The sequence below is a fragment of the Chelonia mydas genome, chromosome 4 (genome assembly GCF_015237465.2).
Source record: "Chelonia mydas isolate rCheMyd1 chromosome 4, rCheMyd1.pri.v2, whole genome shotgun sequence".
In the NCBI taxonomy this organism is placed as follows: domain Eukaryota; kingdom Metazoa; phylum Chordata; order Testudines; family Cheloniidae; genus Chelonia; species Chelonia mydas.
In genome coordinates, this window is record NC_057852.1 from 9,668,602 (window position 1) to 9,690,466 (window position 21,865).

General features: G+C 42.5%; 1 protein-coding gene across 14 annotated transcripts in view; it reads right to left on the minus strand.

Annotated features, from left to right (window-relative positions):
- EPHA5 (EPH receptor A5) overlaps positions 1 to 21,865 on the minus strand; it is a 378,282-nt gene that overhangs the window by 344,000 nt on the left and 12,417 nt on the right. For all 14 annotated transcript variants that reach the window (XM_043545438.1, XM_037896588.2, XM_037896586.2 and 11 more), the window contains exon 2: positions 9,750 to 9,814. In XM_043545438.1, the coding sequence (XP_043401373.1) occupies positions 9,750 to 9,814 (65 nt within the window). The remainder of the gene's footprint in view (positions 1 to 9,749; positions 9,815 to 21,865) is intronic.

Here is a 21,865-nt window from a genome sequence, read left to right on the forward strand (position 1 = left end):
GTGGGAAAGGGGGTTCAGAAACACGAAGCATTGAGCTAACTCTGCTCCCACCAGAGTGACCAGATGTCCCGATTTTATAGGGACAGTCCCGATATTTGGGACTTTGCCTTATACAGGTGCCTATTACCCCCCACCCCGTCCCGAGTTTTCACACTTGCTATCTGGTCACCCCAGCTCCCACTGACTTGAAGGGGAGCAGCGTTAGGCTAATGATCAGAGCTTCAGAAAATCCCACCTCTCATGGTTTCTATTCTAACACCTTTTTTCAAAAGTTTATAATATTCCAGAACTTTGACCTTCCAGACTGAACTTTACAGGGTTTATCCCTGCCTGCAGTGGTCAGGGTTTTAAATGTGAGCAAAAAAATAGCCCAGCTGGTTTTTGGTCTTGATCCAAAGCTCGGTGAAGTCAGTGGAAGGACTCTGATTGACTTCAGTGGGCTTTGGATCAGAGCCTTTCAGAGCTAGTCACCAAAAACAAAACAAAACAAAACACCACCGATTTCCTCCATTATAAAAAAAGAAAAGTTACTGCAATCTTGAATTAGTTGTTAGCCACAGTGCAGGTATCCAAAGTAAAATAACAGGCAAGCTAATGGAGCAAGACCAGGACTATGCGTTTCTTAGCCATATAAACGGATTATGTGGTTAAGTGATATACACGTTACGGGGAATGCCCGGTATCGAAGAGATGGGTACATGCTTTAAACTGAGCAACACAAGCTATAAACGCTAATTCAGGTTTTAAAGACCTGCATTTTCTCATGTGATGCTTAATCCAGCAAGATTTAATATGATTCAGGATCTCACTAACTATATATATTTGTAGAACGTCATTACTAAAAAACATTAGATTCAAAAATGCCTGAAGTTGTACATGAGACAAAGAGAACACAACGCTCTTCGAAGAGAAAGTCATTTGAAGCCCTTTGATTCCTGAATTTTAATTCCTGGATTTTGGAGAAAAAGGAATGTGTTTCAGCATGATATGAGATTGTTTATTCAATGTGCCCATACAGAGGAACCTAATTCTGACAACTCCACTTACTGAGATGCATCAAGTTCTTCTGTGATATCGGCTCAAGAAATTAATATATAGGGCTAGAAAAGAAAAATATTTATTTTCACATTACTATTAATAGTAATTTATTTTATGGCACCTCAGAGCATGCTCAGCACTTCACACACAGTTAACAAGTTACGATCCTTGCCCCAAGCTGCCAACAGACTAAGGCCCAAAGCTACAGGGACTCACACATCTGCTTAACTTTACACACCGTGAACAGTCCCATTGAACTCAGCTATTCACAGACGAGATCCAATGTCCACTGAAAACACAGAAGCCTTTTCAGTTACTTCAACGGGCTTTGGATCAGGACCACAGTCCACGCCCATAAGCCTTGGCAAGACCAAGGCCTAAGGCATCACCCTACAAGCTGTTCTGCTTGAGTGACAGCCCACTGATGTCAATGATGCCACACAGCTTCAGGGGTCCCCAAGCATGGGGAAGGATCGGGGCCTAATTTCAGGCAGCATGCAATTAATTGTGATAACCAGACGGAAAGAAGGGGCTAGCGAGGAAGGTCTTCAATAACATTATAAGGCTACATAGTGAGGAGTGCTCTGTAGCATGATGTAGAAATGATTATTTTTTAAACAATGGCGAATAGAAATTAAATAAAAGTCTAAGGTGGGCTAATTTCTTGTAGGCATCACAGAAGAAATGGGTCTTGAGGAGGGATTTCTAATGAGGAGAAAGTGGCTTTTTGAACAAACTCAGAATAAATAAGTTTGGAGGGGGGACATCTCACACAAGGCATGTGTATTTAGGTGGGGCAAAGATTCAGCCTATAACAACACACTGATTCTGATCTCACTTACACCTCTGCAGCTGTAGACTTCACACAGTTACTCTGAAGTACACTGGTATATCATAGAATCGTAGGACTGGAAGGGACCTCGAGAGGCCATCTAGTCCAGTCCCCTGCACTCATGGCAGGACTAAATATTATCTAGACCACCCCTGACAGGTGTTTGTCCAACCTGCTCTTAAAAATCTCCAATGATGGAGATTCCACCACCTCCCTAGGCAATTTATTCCAGTGCTTAACTATCCTGACAGTTAGGACATTTTTCCTAATGTTCAACTTAAACCTCCCTTGCTGCAATTTAAGCCCATTGCTTCTTGTCCTATTCTCAGAAGTTAAGAAGAACATTTTTTCTCCCTCCTCCTTGTAACAACCTTTTATGTATTTGAATACATGCCCCCTCTCAGTCTTCTCTTCTCCAGATGAAACAAACCTAATTCTTTTCAATCTTTCCTCATAGGTCGTGTTTGCTAGATCTTTAATCATATTTGTTGCTCTTCTCTGGACTTTCTCCAATTTGTTCCATCCTTCCTGAAATGTGGCGACCAGAACTGGACACAATACTCCAGGTGAGGCTGTATCAATGCAGAGTAGAACGGAAGAATTATTTCTTGTGTCATGCTTACAACACTCCTGCTAATACATCCCAGAATGATGTTTGCTTTTTTGCAACAGTGTTACAAGATCCCTTTCCACAGTACTCCTTTCTAGGCAGCCATTTCCCATTTTGTATGTGTGCAACTAGTCGTTCCTTCCTTAGTGGAGTACTTTGCATTTCTCTTTATTGAATTTCATCCTATTTACTTCAGACCATTTCTTCAGTTTGTCCAGATCATTTTGAATTTTAATCCTATTCTCCAATGCACTTGCAATCCTCGGTATCATCAGAAAACTTTATAAGAGTACTCTCTATGCCATTATCTAAATCATTGATGAAGGTATTGAACAGAATCGGGCCCAGAACTGATCCCTGAGGGACCTCATTCAATATGCCCTTCCAGCTTGACTGCGAACCACTGATAACTACTCTCTGGGAACGGGTTGTATTTCCCTAGTTTGTTTAAGAGACGGTCATGTGAGACAGTATCAAAAGCCTTACTAAAGTCAAGATATACCACATCTACCGCTTCCCCCCATCCACAAGGCTTGTTACCTTGCCAAAGAAAGCTTATAAACATACACATGCACACACACACACACATATACACAGAGAGAGAGAGAGAGAGAAACCACACACACACACACACACAATGGGCCCAGCAGTTTATTTAAATGGTTACAATGGTGTCGCCTAACAAACATGTGATTAATGTTTGTCATCATTATCATGCAATACAAGATTGCAAACTTTGTTGCTAAAAGATAGTGCTGGACCTGTGTAGACCAAGCACACTGGTCCTTTAAAAAAGGTGATGCCCAAAAGAAAATTATGCTACCATGGGACCATGGCCTTTAGGCAAGAGAATGGGATGACAGAAGTTGGCTATACGATCTCTTCCATCTCTAAGTACGGCACCAGGACCCAATGCTGGAAACACTTAAATACGAGTCTAACTTACCACATATGTGTAGCCCAGCTGACGTCAATGGAACCAATCAAGTGTGTAAAGTTAAGCGAGTAAGTATGTAAAAGATCAGGGCTATAGTTCCCAAAGGATACAACATGTAATCTTGTGAAAGTGGTAGGTCATATTTTGTCCCTATTAAACTTGACATAGTCCCTTAAAATATTCCTTTTAAATTATTAAAATGTTGCTTCAGATTGCCTCAATTTTCCTCCAAAGATGTGTACAACTTGTCATATTTGTTCCCCTTGTAGCGTAATTCTTTTTGCATTCCCAGCCAAATTAAGGGCAGAGAACTGCTAATGTATATTTTTAACCTATTTCAGTATTATTTTCATCTTTATTAGGCTCCCCACTGCTGGTATGAATTCTAGCCTCATCCCTGTAGTGTCTCTCTCTGCTCTGCCTTCAACATTGTTCACAACTGAACAGCCGCATTCACTGGAAACAACACAGGTTTCCAACTGTGGTGCCCTAAATATGCCAGTTACAATCAAAGCTACATGACATGGCTCAACGGTGCCAAAATCCGCCTTGTTCTTCCATCCCTCCTTTTAAAAAAATTATTAATTATTATTATTGTTATTATTTCTACCCCAAAATCAGTCAACAGTGCAGGGATTTCAAAGCAAAATCTCAGGCTACACTCAGAAGGAGAGAGAGCAACACTAATATATTCGCAAAAAGAACAGGAGGACTTGTGGCACCTTAGAGACTAACAAATTTATTTGAGCATAAGCTTTCGTGAGCTACAGCTCACTTCATCGGATGCATAATATATTCATGAACCATGCTGACTAATCTAACCCTTAGTTATTTTTAACTTCAAAAGGCACACACATAAGGGGAGCTCTCTCAGAAGAACAAACCAGAAACACTGCTCATCAAAAACCAAGCACTCCCCCCCACCCAAACAACAGACATCTGCAAGGTCAACTCTGCTGAATTTCCCCACTGACATATGCTTTTTGCCCTGATTTGCTTTCATCGGCGGGGCAACTGTTTTCTCTCTTTCGGTACAAATGTAATTAATTAGTCAACTCTTTGGTATCTGCTGCAATGAATATACAATTATGAGCAAAACCAGTATCCTCAACATCTCCACAAGACAAGGTTCCTTAGTGTATGTTTGTTTTCCTCTCTGAGCTTAAAAAAACCCAATACGTGTAGCTGTGCAGTGAGCCCCAGCCCCAGCAAACAGCCATGTCTCAAAGGACCATAGAGGGTTTCCTGCTGTATGCTACAGGAAGTTCAGAGAAATCAACAGGGAACAAAAAAGCCTGGTTATACAAAAGTACAGCAGGTGTGTCATGCTCTAATTTGGAAAAAAAATAAAAAGTCCTAAGAGGTGTTTGCAAGGAAGTTTAAAAAAAACCCACAAGAGGGAAAGTTCTAAAAACATGCACCCTACTTATTGTTACTATCGAAACAAAAATATCAGACCTAATTGCTGAACAAATACAGCCAACTCAACCTGAGTATTTATTTTCAAAGGCAATTGTTGCAATTAGCCGGATGTAATTGCAAGCACATGCATTTCTGCAGGGCCAAATCAAACAAGATGTAAAACATGTGTCTGCAGGGAGTCTCTGGGTGGAGTGTACCCAGACCTAGGAGCCGTGCAGGGTGTCTCCTACCCTGCTTCTGCCCCTCTCTAGGAAATAAAAAGAAAAGAGGAAATATGGCTGCTTAGTTTAGAAATCCTGTCTGGATCTGGTATAAATATTTCTCTTACACCATTTCCCATTGTTTCGATCTCTGTGAGTTTTATATGTGATAAAAGGGACTGTTTAGTAAAAGCAAGTGCAGTTACCGCATGTCAGGCTTAATCATTGTCACAGCCACATCTGCATAAATATCTAATGTGGCTCGCTTCATTGAAATCTACAAAGTACCCTCGGAAATGTGCCAGGAAGGGTATAAAGTGCAAGCACGCTAGACATGCCCCATTTTTAATCAAGAAAGCCCACCCACAGATGCTGAGGTGTTTTTGTTTATCTGGAGGTCTTTTAGCTCGTGATCGCAACTGTGTGCATAATTCTACTCTCAGGTGAATCTAGGGTAATTCCATTGACTTCAGTGAAGTGAAACCACATCTACAGCATATCTGAGAGGCAAAACCGTCCCCTCTGCCACTAGTGATGACAGGATAAAAACCTTGCCCAGGTGCTGCATAAAGGGGCCTCTGAGGCATCATCAGCACTTTAACCCATGCTCTGCACATGGCCCCCTGGGATCCAGAGTTCAGCAGATGGCAGGTCGCAGATGGTACTTCCTGTGCTTTACCCCTCCGCAACTTTGTGAGGATTTTAACAGACACAAGCACGGGAAATGCTCCGCACAGGCCCTGCGCTCTGTCGGGGAGGGGGCTCCAGGGATAGTGGACAGAGGGAGAGCAATGCTACCAGGAACCAGGAGCAGAGCAGGAAAGCCAGGGGGAGAATATAGGACCATACATAGCAGGAAGGACAGTCCAGGAGATAGGCACTGGATTATGAGTCTGGAGATGTGGGGCCAATTCCCAGCTCTGCCACAGACTGTCTATGTAGCCTTGGGTACGTCCCTTAATCTACTCTGGGCCTCGTTTCCCATCTGTAAAATGAAGATAAAACTTCCTTACCTTCCAGGGTGTTCAGAGAATAAAATCCATCCATGATTGCCAGGTGCCCCAGTGATGTGGGCCAGATTGGGTTGCTACCCGTCCAGGTTTTACCAACACAGTCCAGTTTTTGGCTTCTGTGTCTGGCTACCACAGGTAAGTACCTAAATAGACTGAGCCACTGGACAGACAGCTCTAACCTACAGTGCTTTCCCCAAGAACCACAAAGTCAATGGGCCAGAACCTGAGCTGGGGTAATTTGGCTTAGCTTTAATGAAGTTCCACTGATTGACACCAGCTGTGGGTCTGACCCACTGTAACGAATTAAGAAACGCCCAAAATGGCTAATTTGTACCTGGAGACATAGCTGTGGGAAGGGCATGCACAGCCCTGAGCCCTGGCTCCAGGTTGGATTGGATTGGCCCTCCACCTTCATAGATTTCATTTCTCAAGCTGCATGCAGGTGGTGTGGTTTTCACCAATGTCGCTACTCTGCATCTCACTGGTGTCAATGAGACCAGGAGCAGACTGAATTAAGGCCAAGCAGGAATTTTCTTCCTGTATATTTGGAAACAGCTTAGCAAAACTGAGGATGCTACCACAATATAAATAATAAGTTAGCATCGTTTGCAGTACAGACACCCCCTGACTTAGGCAATCGTTCTGCTTCTAGATTATGGAACTTTTTCCGTAAGTGCGAATTTGCGTAAGTCGGGTCTTGCGTAACCCTGGGAGAGTCTGTAACAGGATGTAGACAAAATGATTGCCCATACTGACCACCCCATGGACCCCAACTGATTTCAAACATGAAAATTTACCATTTGTCGTTCTCAGGATAACTTAATAATGGTTGCATAATATTTTGCTAAACCACCCTAAAATCATTCATCTTTGTACTGAAGACAAGTGTTGAGAATTTCAATCTGAGTCTAATGCTGTCCAGAAAATCATAAGTGTTCATAAAAATCACGTTCAGCCCCAAAATCATGAAATCAGCTTAAATACCATGAGGTTTTGGGGTTTTTCTAAACCAGTACATTTGGGTCCTATTTTTATTTGCCTTCTGGTATCTGAAATGGCTTTTAGGGTGCATTTACTTAACATTTCCAAGCTTTCCTATGCAACCATGAGGACTAGAAGCTTACTTTTTTAGGAAAGATGAGATTCTCGTGCAATCTCTTCATTCTAACAGCTGTAGCTTTAACAAAATACTAAATTTCACGAGACTCATGATGAAATCATGAGAATTGGCAACACTGCATGAGTTACTGAAAGCAGGAGTTTAAAGAGGATATATTATCATAATAGTAACTGTGGTATCCCTGCAACAGTGGTATAATAAATGTAGCCATAAAATACTTGAAGTGAATAGAAACTGAAGGATAGTATTAGATAGGGGGATAAATATGATGCAAAGGGGTTATTCCAGTACATATACTATATCCAGACATTGTTTTCACTGACAGGAAGTGTTGCATGCGGGAAGGTTTCTCCTTTGCTTCCTGCAGAGATTTGTATGTGTCCATTCCCTGAACCTTTGCATGACAATCAGTGGCCAATCAAAATTAGATTCCAAGATGACACTGCAGTCATTTACCTTTGTCTTGGGAAACCTGGCTTCCCAAAGAATAGCCCACCTTTCTCGGATCTTATTTTAAAATTAAAGCTCCCCACTTCTAAATCTGTATGCCAAGCTGAGAGTTATTTTAAATATTTACACCAGGCTGATCTTTAGAAGAAATACTATATAAACGAGAGGGTTGGAGCTTTGCTGATTGTAGAGGTGATAAATGGGTTGGGGGGGTAGATCAGAAAGATACTTCTCGCCACTTGAAAAATACTGCCAATATATTAGGCCAAACAGACAATTGGGCTAATTGGACATCATGAATTTTTATGAAGCCCCATGAAAACGAAGGAAATTTAGGGACTTCTGGCAATTCAAAAACCAATTCTGACTGCCTGCTTCACTTTTTATTGATTTGGGCAAGTTAATTAAAGAAACAAATCCTTCTCTCCTGACTCAATTACAAGTTGATTTGGTATTCATGGGTCTAGCTTATGTTTTTAAACCCAGGGTGGTAGTTGGAAAGTAAATCTGTAAATATATAAAGCTTCTCTGGGTCATGGAAAAAGAAAGTTGAGGTCTATGCTTAGAGCAGTTAGTGTCTTCCCTGCTCTTGTCTGCACACGCACATACAACTCTATGGGACATTTAGGCTCCTATGATTTCTGCACTCATGTCTGTAACAGCGTTTTAGCATTGCTGACAATACAATACTGCTTTCTTATGCTGCGGGGAAAATACTAGAAAGGGCTGCCACTATAGAAAATAATATTTCATCCAGTACCTATAAAATCTTCTAGTTAGGGGGATACTCTCCCCTCGGACCTTCACAGCTGATCTTAACTCGATATGCTGTTTTGCCGGCATGGGATCATTAAGATGCCCACCCATGTAATAATAATACCTAGCTCAAATATCGCGCTTTTCATCTGTCTATCTCCAAGTGATCCACAAAGGAGGTCAGTGTCATTATCCCCACATAGGGAGAGCACAGTAGGACAGTCAAATTCCTCCAGGCGCATCTCAGAGGGCAACTCTGCCTTTACGGCCTGATCCAATTTCCATTAACATCAATGGACAGAATTGGATCTGGCCCCTAGTGCAGTTCAGGAGAAACTCTCAGTTCTCTACAATCTCTTATATGTCTGAAGTCAAAGACAACTACAGTCGCCTTTTGGCTATCAGTGACTGCTGGTATACAACCAAGCCAAATTAGGCCTCTGTTTCCATATATATATATAAATTATTGTCATTTGCATGACAATCAGTAGCCAATCAAAATTAGATTCCAAGATGGCACTGCAGTCATTTACAGCTGCTGACTGTCTACAACTCCAGGTATGGTATTTTGGAACCCTCTCCTGACTCAAGACCCGGTCCTGCGGCATGCTGAGCTCTGATCAGTCCCGCTCAGCGACGGGTGTGGGAGCTGGGGATTCCCAGCAACTCACAGAAACGCTCAGCCCCTTGCAGGATTAAGCCCCCATTGTTTCATCAAAATTCTCTGTGCAGTCGCAGTATCAACCCCATCCATACAAGCCAAAACCACAACAAAGAACAACCCTCGGGGATGATGGGTCTCTTAGAATCACAAAAAAAGCCCTTACTTTCATTCCTCACTCTCAAGGGTGAGCCCATTGTTTTCACTATCACTACTCACAAGATGCAGAATTAGGCCAAATATAAATAAAGACATTACAGTGTTGCCAACGCTTTGGTTTTTTGAAGTGCCAGCTCCTGGAGTCATGTGAGACCCTCAGTTTTCATTTAAAACAAAGAGTAAGTTTCTGACCCACCACAATTGCAGAGAAAAGCATGTAAACATGACCCAAGTACATCCTCGTGGCTCTAAAAACAGAAGGAAAAAGAACTCAGAGTTTATCACTTTTTTAAAATGTCATGATTTGGGGTGGGGAGTCTGACTCATGATATTTGAACTCGTGGGGCTGGCAATGCTGCAGAAATAAATCAATTCCTCACCCCCCCCCCCAGCTCCATTTTTTCCAGTCGCAGCTTGTTGTTTTGTTTTGGTTTTTTCCCCTTCTATTGCCAACAATTCCCCCAGGGGAATTTTCAACACAGAACTCTGCCTTCGAAATGGAAACTATTAGTGCTGCTCTCAGCTTGAGAAAGCAAATGTATGAGACTTACCCCATTTTTCGGGTAGGCTATCCATCCCAGATCCCCCATGACTGTGCGGGAGTCCAGTAAATTCACTAAAAAGAAACAAGAAGAAGAAAGCCTTAATGAGGCTGCATGGATACAAGCATCAGTAAATACATGAGGCTTTGCTGGCCCTGGTAAAGGCACTTGGCAATTAACAGAAAGGGAATCTGATTGCTGTTAAAATAGGATACAATCAAGACAAGTTATTGCAGTGTTAAGAATAGAACCCTGCAGGCATTTAAACAGATGCCTAACGTTACTCAGGTAAGCAGTTCAATTACTTGTATTACCATAGCACCTGGGAGTCCCAGCTCTGGTCCAGGATCCTATTGTGCTAGGCGCTGTACAAACCCAGACATGTCCATGTAACTATTTGCAAGATTGGGGCTTCAGATTAAGTTCTTTGGGGCACAAGTCAGTCTTTTTGATGACGTGTGTACAATCCCTAGCGTGGTGGAGCCTTGATGCCCAAATGGGATTATGCCAATAAAAAACAACCAGTCATTTATAAATGGAACAAAGAGTACAAGTTATTCTGTTTATATAAAGTTGCAGCTCACTTTAAAAATGAATGAGCGAGCCCCTTTATTATTTTGTAGAAATGGTGGTGGGCAGGAATCAGTCCTCACACAATGCTGTCGGAAACCGTTCCAGCCTATTTCTTCACTAAAGACTGGACATCTCCGGGGTAAATTGCAGGCTGCTTGACTGTGGCTAAATTCACTGAATTTTGCCCTGGCAAGCCACACAAGCAATTAAAAAAACAATTTACATTAAACAGCAATAAACTATTCCCAAGCTTATAACATTTTTTCATGAATTACCTAAAATCTGTAGTCCAAATAGTGAGTGTAATTAAAAAATAAATCTTCACACACTTAGCCAAGCTAAGAAAAATTGCAGCAGCTCTTGGTGCTGTCTCTGTAGTTAAGAGTCTGTTGTGCTTTGCATTATTAGCTCTGTTTTTAGAGCTGTAAAACTGCAGGATACAAATGGTCTCGGGACTGAAACTTGTCATACAAAGTTGCAGACAAAGAGGAAACTTCTCTCTTAATGGAAGAGAGAATCACTTCTCTTCCAGGAACAGATGTCCTTTTCACAATAGATTTTATATTTATGCCACACGACCTCACTTTCCTCATTCAAATCCCTCCTCAAAGCCACTTCTTTCAGTCAGCCTTTAATTTCTGACCACCACACTGATTATAAAAATAAACTCAGACCGCAATTTCCAAAACCGGGTACCTAAAATTAGGACCCTAAGTCATTGGGTAGGCATTTAAATAAACAAGGCTGATTTTCAAAAGGTACTGAGCACTCCAAAGAACCTCTTGCAGACAATGGGAACAGCTGTGCTCTCAGCACCCTTTGAAAATTAGGCCACTTATTTGGAGTCTAAACATTCACTCCGAAGGGGAACTAACAAGATGGGTATGTAACATTAAGCATGTCATAATATGCTACATTATCTCCATAGCTCTCCCATCAATCCATTGTGCTTTCTGTCTGCACACAGACAATCAAGTAATGGACCAATGAAAACTCTTGGCATGTGTACAGCCCCTGCCCCCCCATACTCAATTCAGCCAATTGGACTGCAGTGTGCAAATTAACGCGAGAGGACTACTGATGATTGGCTGAGTACCTTTGATGTCACAATGTCACTACTTGCAAATGACCTGATTAGTTGTACTTGTCTTGTCAGGAATTGCGATTGTTTACGTCCTATCATTAAGAATTTTTTTTCAAATATGCCTATTATTCACAGATCAGTCAATGAGATTTACAGTTATGGGAAACTTGAAGGTTTAGTAACAAGCCATTTGTTAACTAGAAGGGTGCAAAAAAGATGAGATTAAAATAAAAAGCAATTAAAAAAATCTCAGAGGAGACTTTTTTAAACGACTAAACTACAGATTTAACTGAAACAAATCCTCAGCAAATTCAGTCTTTGCTCAGAGATTATGTGCTGTAAACTGGGGAGAGGCCCACTACGGCTTTTGTTAAACAAGAAGCTTAAATTCCCCTACTTGAAGTGAAAAAATTACCCCAACCTTAACTCTGGAGTCACAGTTAAGACCTATAAACTATCCGCTTATCTAGACATTTATACAATGCTCATCACCATGGTAGCTGGGTGACTTCTCACAAGAGGAGGCACCTAGATGGTGTCTAAGCGAATACATTTCCATGAGAGTGTAGCAAGAATTCTCTAGCCCCTTTCAGCAGCTCAGCTGCTGTGTGGCTGGGCTGCTTCCAAGTTTATTCCTTCCGGTTAAACAAAGGCAAAATTGGGACTTTGCTATGCTGCCAGTCTGGAGTGCCATAAGACCAGGAATGGCTTCCTGGAGGATGCTGGGGTATAGTCACAAGAAACATATCTTTAGGATCCAGCCCCCCTCGGCTGCCTGTTTAACCAACCACATGATTTAACCCCATTATTCTCCAATGCTATGGATGTTATTGTGTAAGAGTCAGATTTTGCTGCCACTGAATTCAATGGGAAAAATCCTCCCATTGACTTCAGTGGAAGCATGATATACCTGGAACAGAAAGTCCAGTACCCAGGGACTATTATACAATGGCGCAGCTTCTGCGCTCTAATACACAGCAAGCTTATGTGATGTCATGAGTGTAATATAATTTCTCACTGAAAGGTGACAGGGCCAGAAAGAGTTAATTAACTCACAGACTGACCTGGCCCATGGCCGAACTTTAAAAAACTGGTTAAGAAGATATGTAAATGAATAGAGCTTTGAAATGCAAGCCTGCATTGTTAGAGATAGAAGGGTGGATGTTTGCTCAGGTCTTGTGATGTAAGCAAACAAGTCTTGTCTGTTGCTATAGCTTTAATTCAAAGATCAAAAAAGGAGTATTAGTATTTAGGAAGACACTTGAGGGAAATTGTATTATTGTCTATATGTCTCTTTGAAAGTTGTGGTAATCTGTGTCTGAACTGTTTAATGGATAAATTATCCTGTGCTAATTGCCGCGATGTTTGGAAGAAGGAAACTCAAGCCTATTGTTTTCTCAGGCCAAAAGGCTGCAGGAAATGTTTAAAAACCCTGGGACACAATCCTTCCTCATCTCAGAGCTGCTTTGGGTTTCAAGAAGGGGAAACCTTGAGCCATAAGGATTGAGATCCCCAGTCACTGACTGGAGTCACCCTGAATATGGACATTGGACTATAACCTATGGACTATTTCTAAAAGCATTTTTGGCAACCACAAGCTCATCTCTGCTATGTATCTGAACCTCAAGAACTGAACTCAAGTCTGTATGTATATTGATCTCTCTCTTTTCTTTTTTAATACATTTTAGTTTAGTTAATAAGAATTGGCTATAAGCGGATCTACATTATAATTGGACCTGGGTGTGTGGCTGACCCTTTGGGGTTGGAAGAACCTTTTCTTTTCTATGATAAGATTTTCTGTAATCATCGTCATATCTGACATGTGTGTCTGGAGGGAGGCCTGAGGCTGGGCATTTTAAGGGAACTGCATTGTTTGGACTTCTGAGTAACCAGGGAGGTAATACTGGAGCTGTTTTGGGCTGGCTGGGTAAATCTAAGTATTGGAAAATCCACCAGCGTTTGGGGTTTGTCTGCCCCGTTTTGTTTGCAGTTCACCCTGACTGAGTGATCTCAGCTGGCTCTCACGGGCAGCACCAGGACAGCTTACACGAAGAATATACATAAATATGAACATTTTAAGTAACTCTCCCAATTGTATGGCTGCAAATTGTCGAAGAGGATTGCTGAAACAAAATGGCAGAGTCACCAATAATTCCCACTACCGCAATTGCTGTAATTAAATTGTGCAGAACAGTATATTCTTGTTGTAAATTGCAATGGAGGCACAATGACTATTGATTTACATTGTACAACTTAATTAAAACTTACTTGTCCTGGCGACGCCACTAATGAGTGTAATTAGATGGAATGTTTGACACCACACAGTTTGCTTTGTAAGACATTAATTAAATATCAAAAAAATGGGACGAAAAGGTGTTTTTAATCCAACATCAATTTCTAAGAAGCACGCGATACACCTAACTGCAGTAATAACCTTCTAGGCAGTTATCAACTGCAATAAAAAAAGAAGTTTCCATACAGAATGACACCAAGAGCTCACTGAAGGCAATGTGAATCTTTCTTCAAGAGAGGTAAATGAATGGAACCAAATCTTAAAACTCTACTCAGTCCTTCCTCAGGTACAACTCCCACTGAAGTAAAAAATGAGCAAACTCTCCAGAATTTGGCCCATGATTCCACTGAAATTATGGCACAGTGCAGAATGCACAACTGGGGGGTATGGTGGCTTTCAGCTACCTTTTTGTGCCCTCCTGATTCTGGGCTGCTTCAGGGGATGGATAGGCTCCCGGCCTATCTAAATTATCCCAGACTCTGCTTTCGGGAACTGCCCCAGATCTCTGCAGCTGTGCACACTGTGGCCCCCAGCACATTATCTACACCAAGGCTTGTGATGGGGTCCTCACAGCCTTAGGGCAGTCTTCTGCAGTGCCAGCACTGTGGGGGATCATCCCCTGGCCACACCCAGGATTTTAGGGCTCCTTTATGGGGCTATGGCTCTTTTACCCAGCATAAAAGAGTCGGCCTGGGGGTAAGGATTTCCGCCCGAGTTTTGTATAAACTAGCAGAAAAATTGTGTGGCAGACAAACCCTGCATGAAGAGGGCTACTTATCTAATACTGATTCCTATGGCGTCACTTTCACTGTATACCTTCCAAAATGCTGTGATATTCTTTGAAGTAAATCAGTGTATTTTTAACTAATAATCAGTCTACATTGCCTGAAAAGGCAAAAATACTGCAAACAGAATGGCTTATGTAAGCACTGATTATAACCACTCCATGCAGATGTGAAATAAATGCACTTATTTTCGCCTTGTGTCCATTTTCAATTGGTTTTGCTTGCTCCCTCCTACCTATATAAGCATCAGACCTTCTTACTACCCTGTTTCATAGTCAGAAGCCAGGATAGAGAGCTCATCCTTTTGCTCCAAAAAACCAGATTCTCCTGCTGCTTTAACTAAAGGGAACTCTCCTTTAGATACAGCAGTCCTGGGGCTTGTCTCATGACACACACCTGAGCAGGTATGACATTCCATCCTACAATCATCATCAGTGCAACACACCTTTTAACCAACACATTACACACATCACTCCAGGCCTCAATTTGGCAACATCCCACATATTATTCATAATAACCAGCAATGCTCATTTAGCCAGGCTTTCATCAGAAACAATTAAAATCAAACTTAGGAGTTCACATGGGAGGAATGATCCCAAATTAGGCCCCCATTTAGGAATGCTCCTAAAATGTACTTAAATGCATCCCTGTTCAGGACAGCACTTTGTCATGTGTTTGACTTTCCCGCTGAAGTCAAAAGCATTTCAGTCCACGGTTAATCATATGCACATGCTTAACTTTAGGCACAACTACTGTGCTTAGCAGGGAAGATTTCCTGAATGAGGGTCCTACACTCTAATTCAGTGCTCAGAAATCTGATGCCCACGTTTGTGCCTTGTAGATTTTGTGCAACTTGGGGAATTCTTCCTACTGATAGAACTCCCAGAAATCACTTGCGACCATCACTAATGCCTGATGTGTAGAGGTACTGGTTCCTCCATAAGCCTAACAGCATTTACATAGGAGTGATTTATTCATACCACTGCTACTCAGCATCAGCTAGAAGAATGTGCTGAGTGTCTCAAAGAAGCAGCAAGAACCCAACAGCCCATAGGCATACACACTTACTCTCAGACATTTTTGCCAACCAACTTAAAAATAGATAACATGAAAGAGCAAATAAATGCAAAACTTCTCATCTTCACCCTACGCGCACCCCTTCCCGCAAGCCCTAATTATCTCTAATGCTCGATCGAAAGAAACATACCAAACTGCACAGGATCTATATAATCATTAGCTTTCATGCCTTCCGGGTAGGATAAATGATGATTAAGTCTAAACTCACACCAGAGCCTGTTATTTTTTTAGGACAACACACAGGGGGAGGTTTGCATATGCTCAAACTGCACATTCTCAGATGGGCTCTATTTACTCGTGATGAGTCATCCGGTTTGGACCAAATGAGAAGTGATGCAAATATTTTCCCTGAACACAAACTGTATCCCATAGACGGAGACTGGACCAGGTGCTCTACTCCAAAGTCTTGAATCCCCACATAGACTGGCCTCTCCCAATCTCATCAATATGACAATGTAGAGACCATTGCTGGAAGTAAGCACTGACACAAGAGACACAAGATGGGATTTTTCAACAGTCTATTGACAGCAATAGGAGTTTAACCATTGACTTCAGGGGAACAGAACTGGACCAGAACTGAGCACCTAATAATACCCAGCTCTTCTGCAGTCCTTTTCATCAATACATCTCAAAGTTCTATGCAAAGGAGGTCAGTATCATAAGAACGGCCATACAGAGTCAGACCAAAGGTCCATCTAGCCCAGTATCCTGTCTTCCAACAGTGGTCAATGCCCGGTGCTTCAGGGGGAATGAACAGAACAGGGCAATTTATCAAGTGATCCATCCCCTGTCACCCATTCCCAGCTTCTGGCAGAGCTTTAGGGACACTCTGAGCATGGGGTTGTGCCCGTGACCATCTTGAGTAATAGCTATTGATGGACCTGTCCTCCAGGAACTTATCTAATTCTTCTTTGATGCCACTTATACTTTTGGCCTTCACAACATCCCCTGGCAATGAATTCCACAGGTTGACTGTGCATTGTGTGAAGAAGTATTTTCTTTTGTTTGTTTTAAGCCTATTAATTTCATTGGGTGACACCTGGTTCTTGTGTTACGTGAAGGGGTAAATAACACTTCCTTATTCACTTTCTCCACACCAGTCATGATTTTATTGACCTTCATCATATCTCCCCTTTACTCATCTCTTTTCTAAAGTGAACAGTCAGTCTTTTTAATCTCTCCTCATCTGGAAGAGGTTCCATACCTCAAATTATTTTTGTTGCCCTCCGCTGTACTTTTCCCAATTCTAATATATCTTTTTTTGAGATGGGGCAACCAAAACTGAACAGAGTATTCAAGGGTGGGCGTACCATGGATTTATGTAGTGGCACTGTGATATTTACTGTCTTCTTTCTATCTCTTTCCCAATGGTTCCTAACATTCTGTTTGCTTTGTTGACGGCTGCTGCACACTGAGCAGCTGTTTTCAGAGAACTGTCCACGATGACTGCAAGATCTTTCTTGAGTGCGAACAGCTATTTTAGACCCATCATTATTCCCATTTTTCACAAATGGGAAATTGAGACATGGGGCAGTGAAATAATCACCCAGCAGGACCACGATACACCTGGGAATAGAATTCCAGTCTCCTGAGTCCCAGTCTGTGACAAAGTGGGGGAGATTCCTGGTTTCCTTGTTTATGGGGGTTTTTTTCCCTTGGTTTTCCTATGGTTTGCATGCAGAGGGAGTGGGACTCAACTTCCCTAGGGGTTACCGGTTTAACAAGGTGATGGGAGAGGGAGTTTGTTGTTCCAGAAGACCAGCGTGGAACCGCAGCCAATGACCTGGTGACTCGGAGGCCCAACTCAGGAGTCACAGCCAGTTCTGGCCGGTGGGGAAACAATGGGCTGCGAGGACCCCTGGGGCCCTGACAAACCGGTTCCAGCTAGAGGACCCTGTTTGCCTGGAAAGAAGACAATAGACAGAGGCAGGACTTGGGGCTGGGGATCTCAGCTGCCCAGCTGGGAAGCAGGGGGCTCTGTGCTGGAGAGAGGGAGCAGGCAGAGCCCACCTGGATGCAGGAGAGACTTGGATGGGCTGTGCTGAGGAAGGCCCTGAGAGTTTCCTGTGCTGTGTTCAATGCTCAATAAACCCTCCTGTTTTACGCAGGCTGAGAGTCACTCCAGTCGAGAGAACAGAGTGGCATCATCCCCTTTGGAGGCCCTGGGGGTCCAGAGTGACTGGACTCCCTGAGGGAGCCCATGGCGAGAAACAGGTGCACTAAGGCTCAGAGAGGGGCAGCTCCAGGAGGTGGGGGGGCTTAACCCCAAGAGAGAGTGGACCCCCGGGGAAAAGGGCTGTCTCTCTGAAAGGGGCACCCCCCCACAGACCGCATGGGGCCAAGAGTGGGCACGATCTGTGAGTCTGTGACACAGTCACAATCTTACCCTCTACCCCATGCTGCCACTTTTGAAAATACCACTCACAGATCCTGCTGCCACTCCCTCTGTTATGGATATTCTAACATAATAATTATTATTCATGAGGGGGCATAAAGTGTGATTGGCAATTTACAGACAAAAAGGCGAGACAGTCACTACCCTGAAGAGTTTGCAACACTACAGAGAGCTAGGACAGGAGACAAGAAGGCTGTGTTAGGGAAAGATGATGAGGATTATGCCAAATACAGTCATGAGAAATACAGTCATGGTTTTATATGGCTGGATTTTGAAGAGTGCTCAGCCTTGACTTAACTCTGCTCTCATTGAAATCAATGGTTACCCACCCGCCGTGTAAGCTCTGCTTTTTAATGTATAATTAATATTTTAATGGTCTAATTACTTTGGTGGAGGAGCATGGGCCAGCATTGTAGAGACAGTCAGAGAAAGTGGATTTTGAAGGAGCATTTTCGGATAAACGGGATGTGGGGCGGCATACCAGCTCACATCAATACATGCATTGCGGGCAAAGTGAGACCAACCACTGATACCACGGTGACGGGCGCTCACTAGAGAGATGGAGGAGCTTGTGGGTGACATATACAAGCCCCTCTCTAACTGACCTCCTGTCTAAGATATGAGACCCATCAATCCGCAATTTGTCAAGAAATCTTCCAGTCAGCTCACCCCTTTTTTTCTTTCCTCTAGCATGCCAAGCTACAATAAGGCTCTAACTTTAACAGTGTGACGCTCCTCAGGAAGTTATTTTCTTCCATTCTGCTTCTTCTCTGTTGTCCCTGTATTAAGTCTCCCCACATTTTGAGGGCTCCACCCACCAGGATTCTCAGCCTCCCTTGAAAGCACTCTGATCTAGCTTCCCCTCCTCCAGGACTGGCTGGGTCTTGCATGGTGCTGAGCACTCTGACTCAAATCCAGCAGAACACATAAGCAAATGCTTCCATTGAAGCATGTGAGAAATCTCACAGAAGGCAACAGGAATATTCCCATGCGTGAAATGAAGCACGTGGTTAATTAAGTGCTTTGTTGGACTGGGGCTAGAGTGCTCAGCACTTTGCAGGATCGAGCCCTGACTGAGGACATGGAGGAAAAAATAAAAAGGAAAGTACTGAGTTACAATACTTTCCTTTGAACCCTCCTGGGGAGTTTGTTTGAATGGGATTATACGCTTCCATCATTCTCCGAGTTTCCAAGCAACTGAAAAGGTGATGTGCAAGCCCAAGTTTGATATGATAGAAATAGTTGTCAGGGTCCCCCAATTTTTTTTTTACAGGAACCAACATTTTGTCCCCCAATAGCTCTGAGGGAGGTGCAATTCCTCCAGCCGCTGAAGCCTGCAGCAACAATGGGGACAACGCCACTCTGTGAATCAGCCGGTAAGAAGTATTCCATTCTCTCCTCCAGTCTCCCTGAGCGCAAGGTGGGGAAGATATTGGCAAAGCATGTGATAAATAATACACTGCATAGCAAGAAACCAGAGTTACACCACAGTCCCACCTCCCTCTTATGGGAGTTCACAGCACTACAAGACATTCTGAACAGCAAGACCCCTCCATCGTCACAGTCAAAACTTTTTCTTCCCCACCAATCGCTGTCAGTTTTATTGCACCACCGCCGCTATTCATTTTCCTGCTGTTTTCCCGGTTGTGCTAAATAGTTCTACAAAGTTGTAAATCTAAAAGTGCTCCTAAAAGTAAGCGACAGTCAAAAATAATCCAGGAAATCAAAAACAAATGAAAGATTAAACCCCCAAAAGAAATCAAAGCCATTATGGAGCAGATGTTTTTTATTATTTGCCTTGAGTTAAGACCAAAAAAAGACCATGCAAAAACTGGGAAATATCAATTTATATGCTAGTGGAGACCAACTCCAGAGAAACATAAGTTATGCAGAGCACCTATTATTTATAGGCCAATAGAGGAAGAAAATACACACAATTTAATGAACCTACAAAATGATATTAGCTACAGATTGATATTTTATTATGATGACTCACTTCTGCTGTAGGTTTTCTATAATCTCCTTTATAGCAAGCCCCAAGATGCTGGAGTCTGCATCATAGATTTTAAGGCCAGAAGGGACCATAAAGAATATTTAGATAAGTTGGATGTATTCAAGTCAGCAGGGCCTGATGAAATTCACCCTAGGACACTTAAGGAACTGGCTGAAGCAATCTCGGGACCATTAACAATTATCTTTGAGAACTCCTGGAGAACGGGTGAGGTGCCAGAGGACTGGAGAAGAGCAAACACAGTACCAGCACCCAAGGAATTATAGACCAGTCAATCTTACTTCAATACCTGGAAAGATACTGAAACAAATTATTAAACAATCAGCTTGCGAGCATCTAGAAGATAATAGGGTTGTAAGGAATAGCCAGCATGGATTTATCAACAAGAAATCATAGCAAATCAACCTAATGTCCTTCTTTGACAGGGTTACTGGCCTAGTGGATTGGGGAGAAGCAGTAGATGTGCTATATCTTGATATTAGTAAAGCTTCTGACATAGACCCATGTGCCATTGTCATAAGCAAACTAGGGAAACTTGGTCAGATGAAATTACTATAAGGTGGGTGCAGAACTGGTTGACAGACCAGACTCAAAAAGTAGTTATCAATTGTTTGCTGTCATACTGGGAGAGCATATCTAATGGGGTGCTGCAGGGGTCAATCCTAGATCCCTTACTCTTCAATTAATGACTTGGATAATGGAGTGAACAGTATGCTTACAAAATCGGCAGATGACACCAAACTGGGAGGTATTGCAAGCAACTTGGAAGACAGGGCTAGAATTCAAAACAACCTTGAGAAATTGGAGAATTGATCTGAATTCAACAAAATGAAATTCAATACAAATAAATGCAAATTACTTCACCGAGAAAGGAAAAATTAAATGCATAACTAGAAAACTGGGAACAACTGGCTAGCTGGTAGTATTGCTGAAAAGGATCTGAGGTTTACGGTGGATCACAAATTGAATATAAATAAACAATGTGGTACCATTCCAAAAGAACAGCGAATATTCTGGGGTGCATTACCAGGAGTGTCATATGTAAAGGACTGGAGGTAACTGTCCTGCTCTACTCAGCACTGGTTAGGCCTCAGCTGCAGTACTGTGTCCAGTTCTGGGCACCACTCTTTAGGAAAGTTATGGACAAATTGGAGAGTGTCCAGAGGAGAGTAACAAAAGTGACAACAGGTTTAGAAAACCTGACCCATGAGGAAGGGTTAGTTTTGATAAAAGACGACTGAGGGGGGACTTGAAAATAGTCTTTAAATATATTAAGGGCTGTTATAAAAGAGGATGGTGATCAGTTGTTCTCCATGTCTACTGAAAGTGGGACAAGAAGAAAGAAACTTAATCTTTCTAGTGGTAAGGATAGTTACAGGCATCCAAGGTAGGTTGTGGAATCCTCATCACTGGAAGTTTTTAAGAACAGGCTGGACAAATGCCTGTCAGAGGTTGTCTATGTTTACTTGGTCCTGCCTCAGCACAGAGGGTGGTACTTGACGGCTTCTCAAGGTCCTCTCCAGCCTGACATTGCTATGACTATGACCAGAACACAAATAATAGAATTTCACCCAATAATTTCATTAGTGCTGTCTGTCCACTTGCAACATTGAGAGTTCCATGGCAAACTGAGAGCTGTATATAAACTTGAGGCCCTGAATCAACAGAGCATCCCTGTTCGGAGATTGACTATAAGCATGTGCTTAAATCCCAGTGAAGTCGATGGAATTTAACCGCATGATTAAAGTTCAGCATGTACTTCGGTGCTTTCCTGAATCGGGGCCTTAGTGACTAAAAAGAAATCCCATTTCTGCTTTTAAAATACCTATGATCCCAAACAGGGGGTGGGGGAGAGACTTCTCCTAAAAGGTCCACCTATCAAATATCCTTTTCCAGGCATTTTTCCC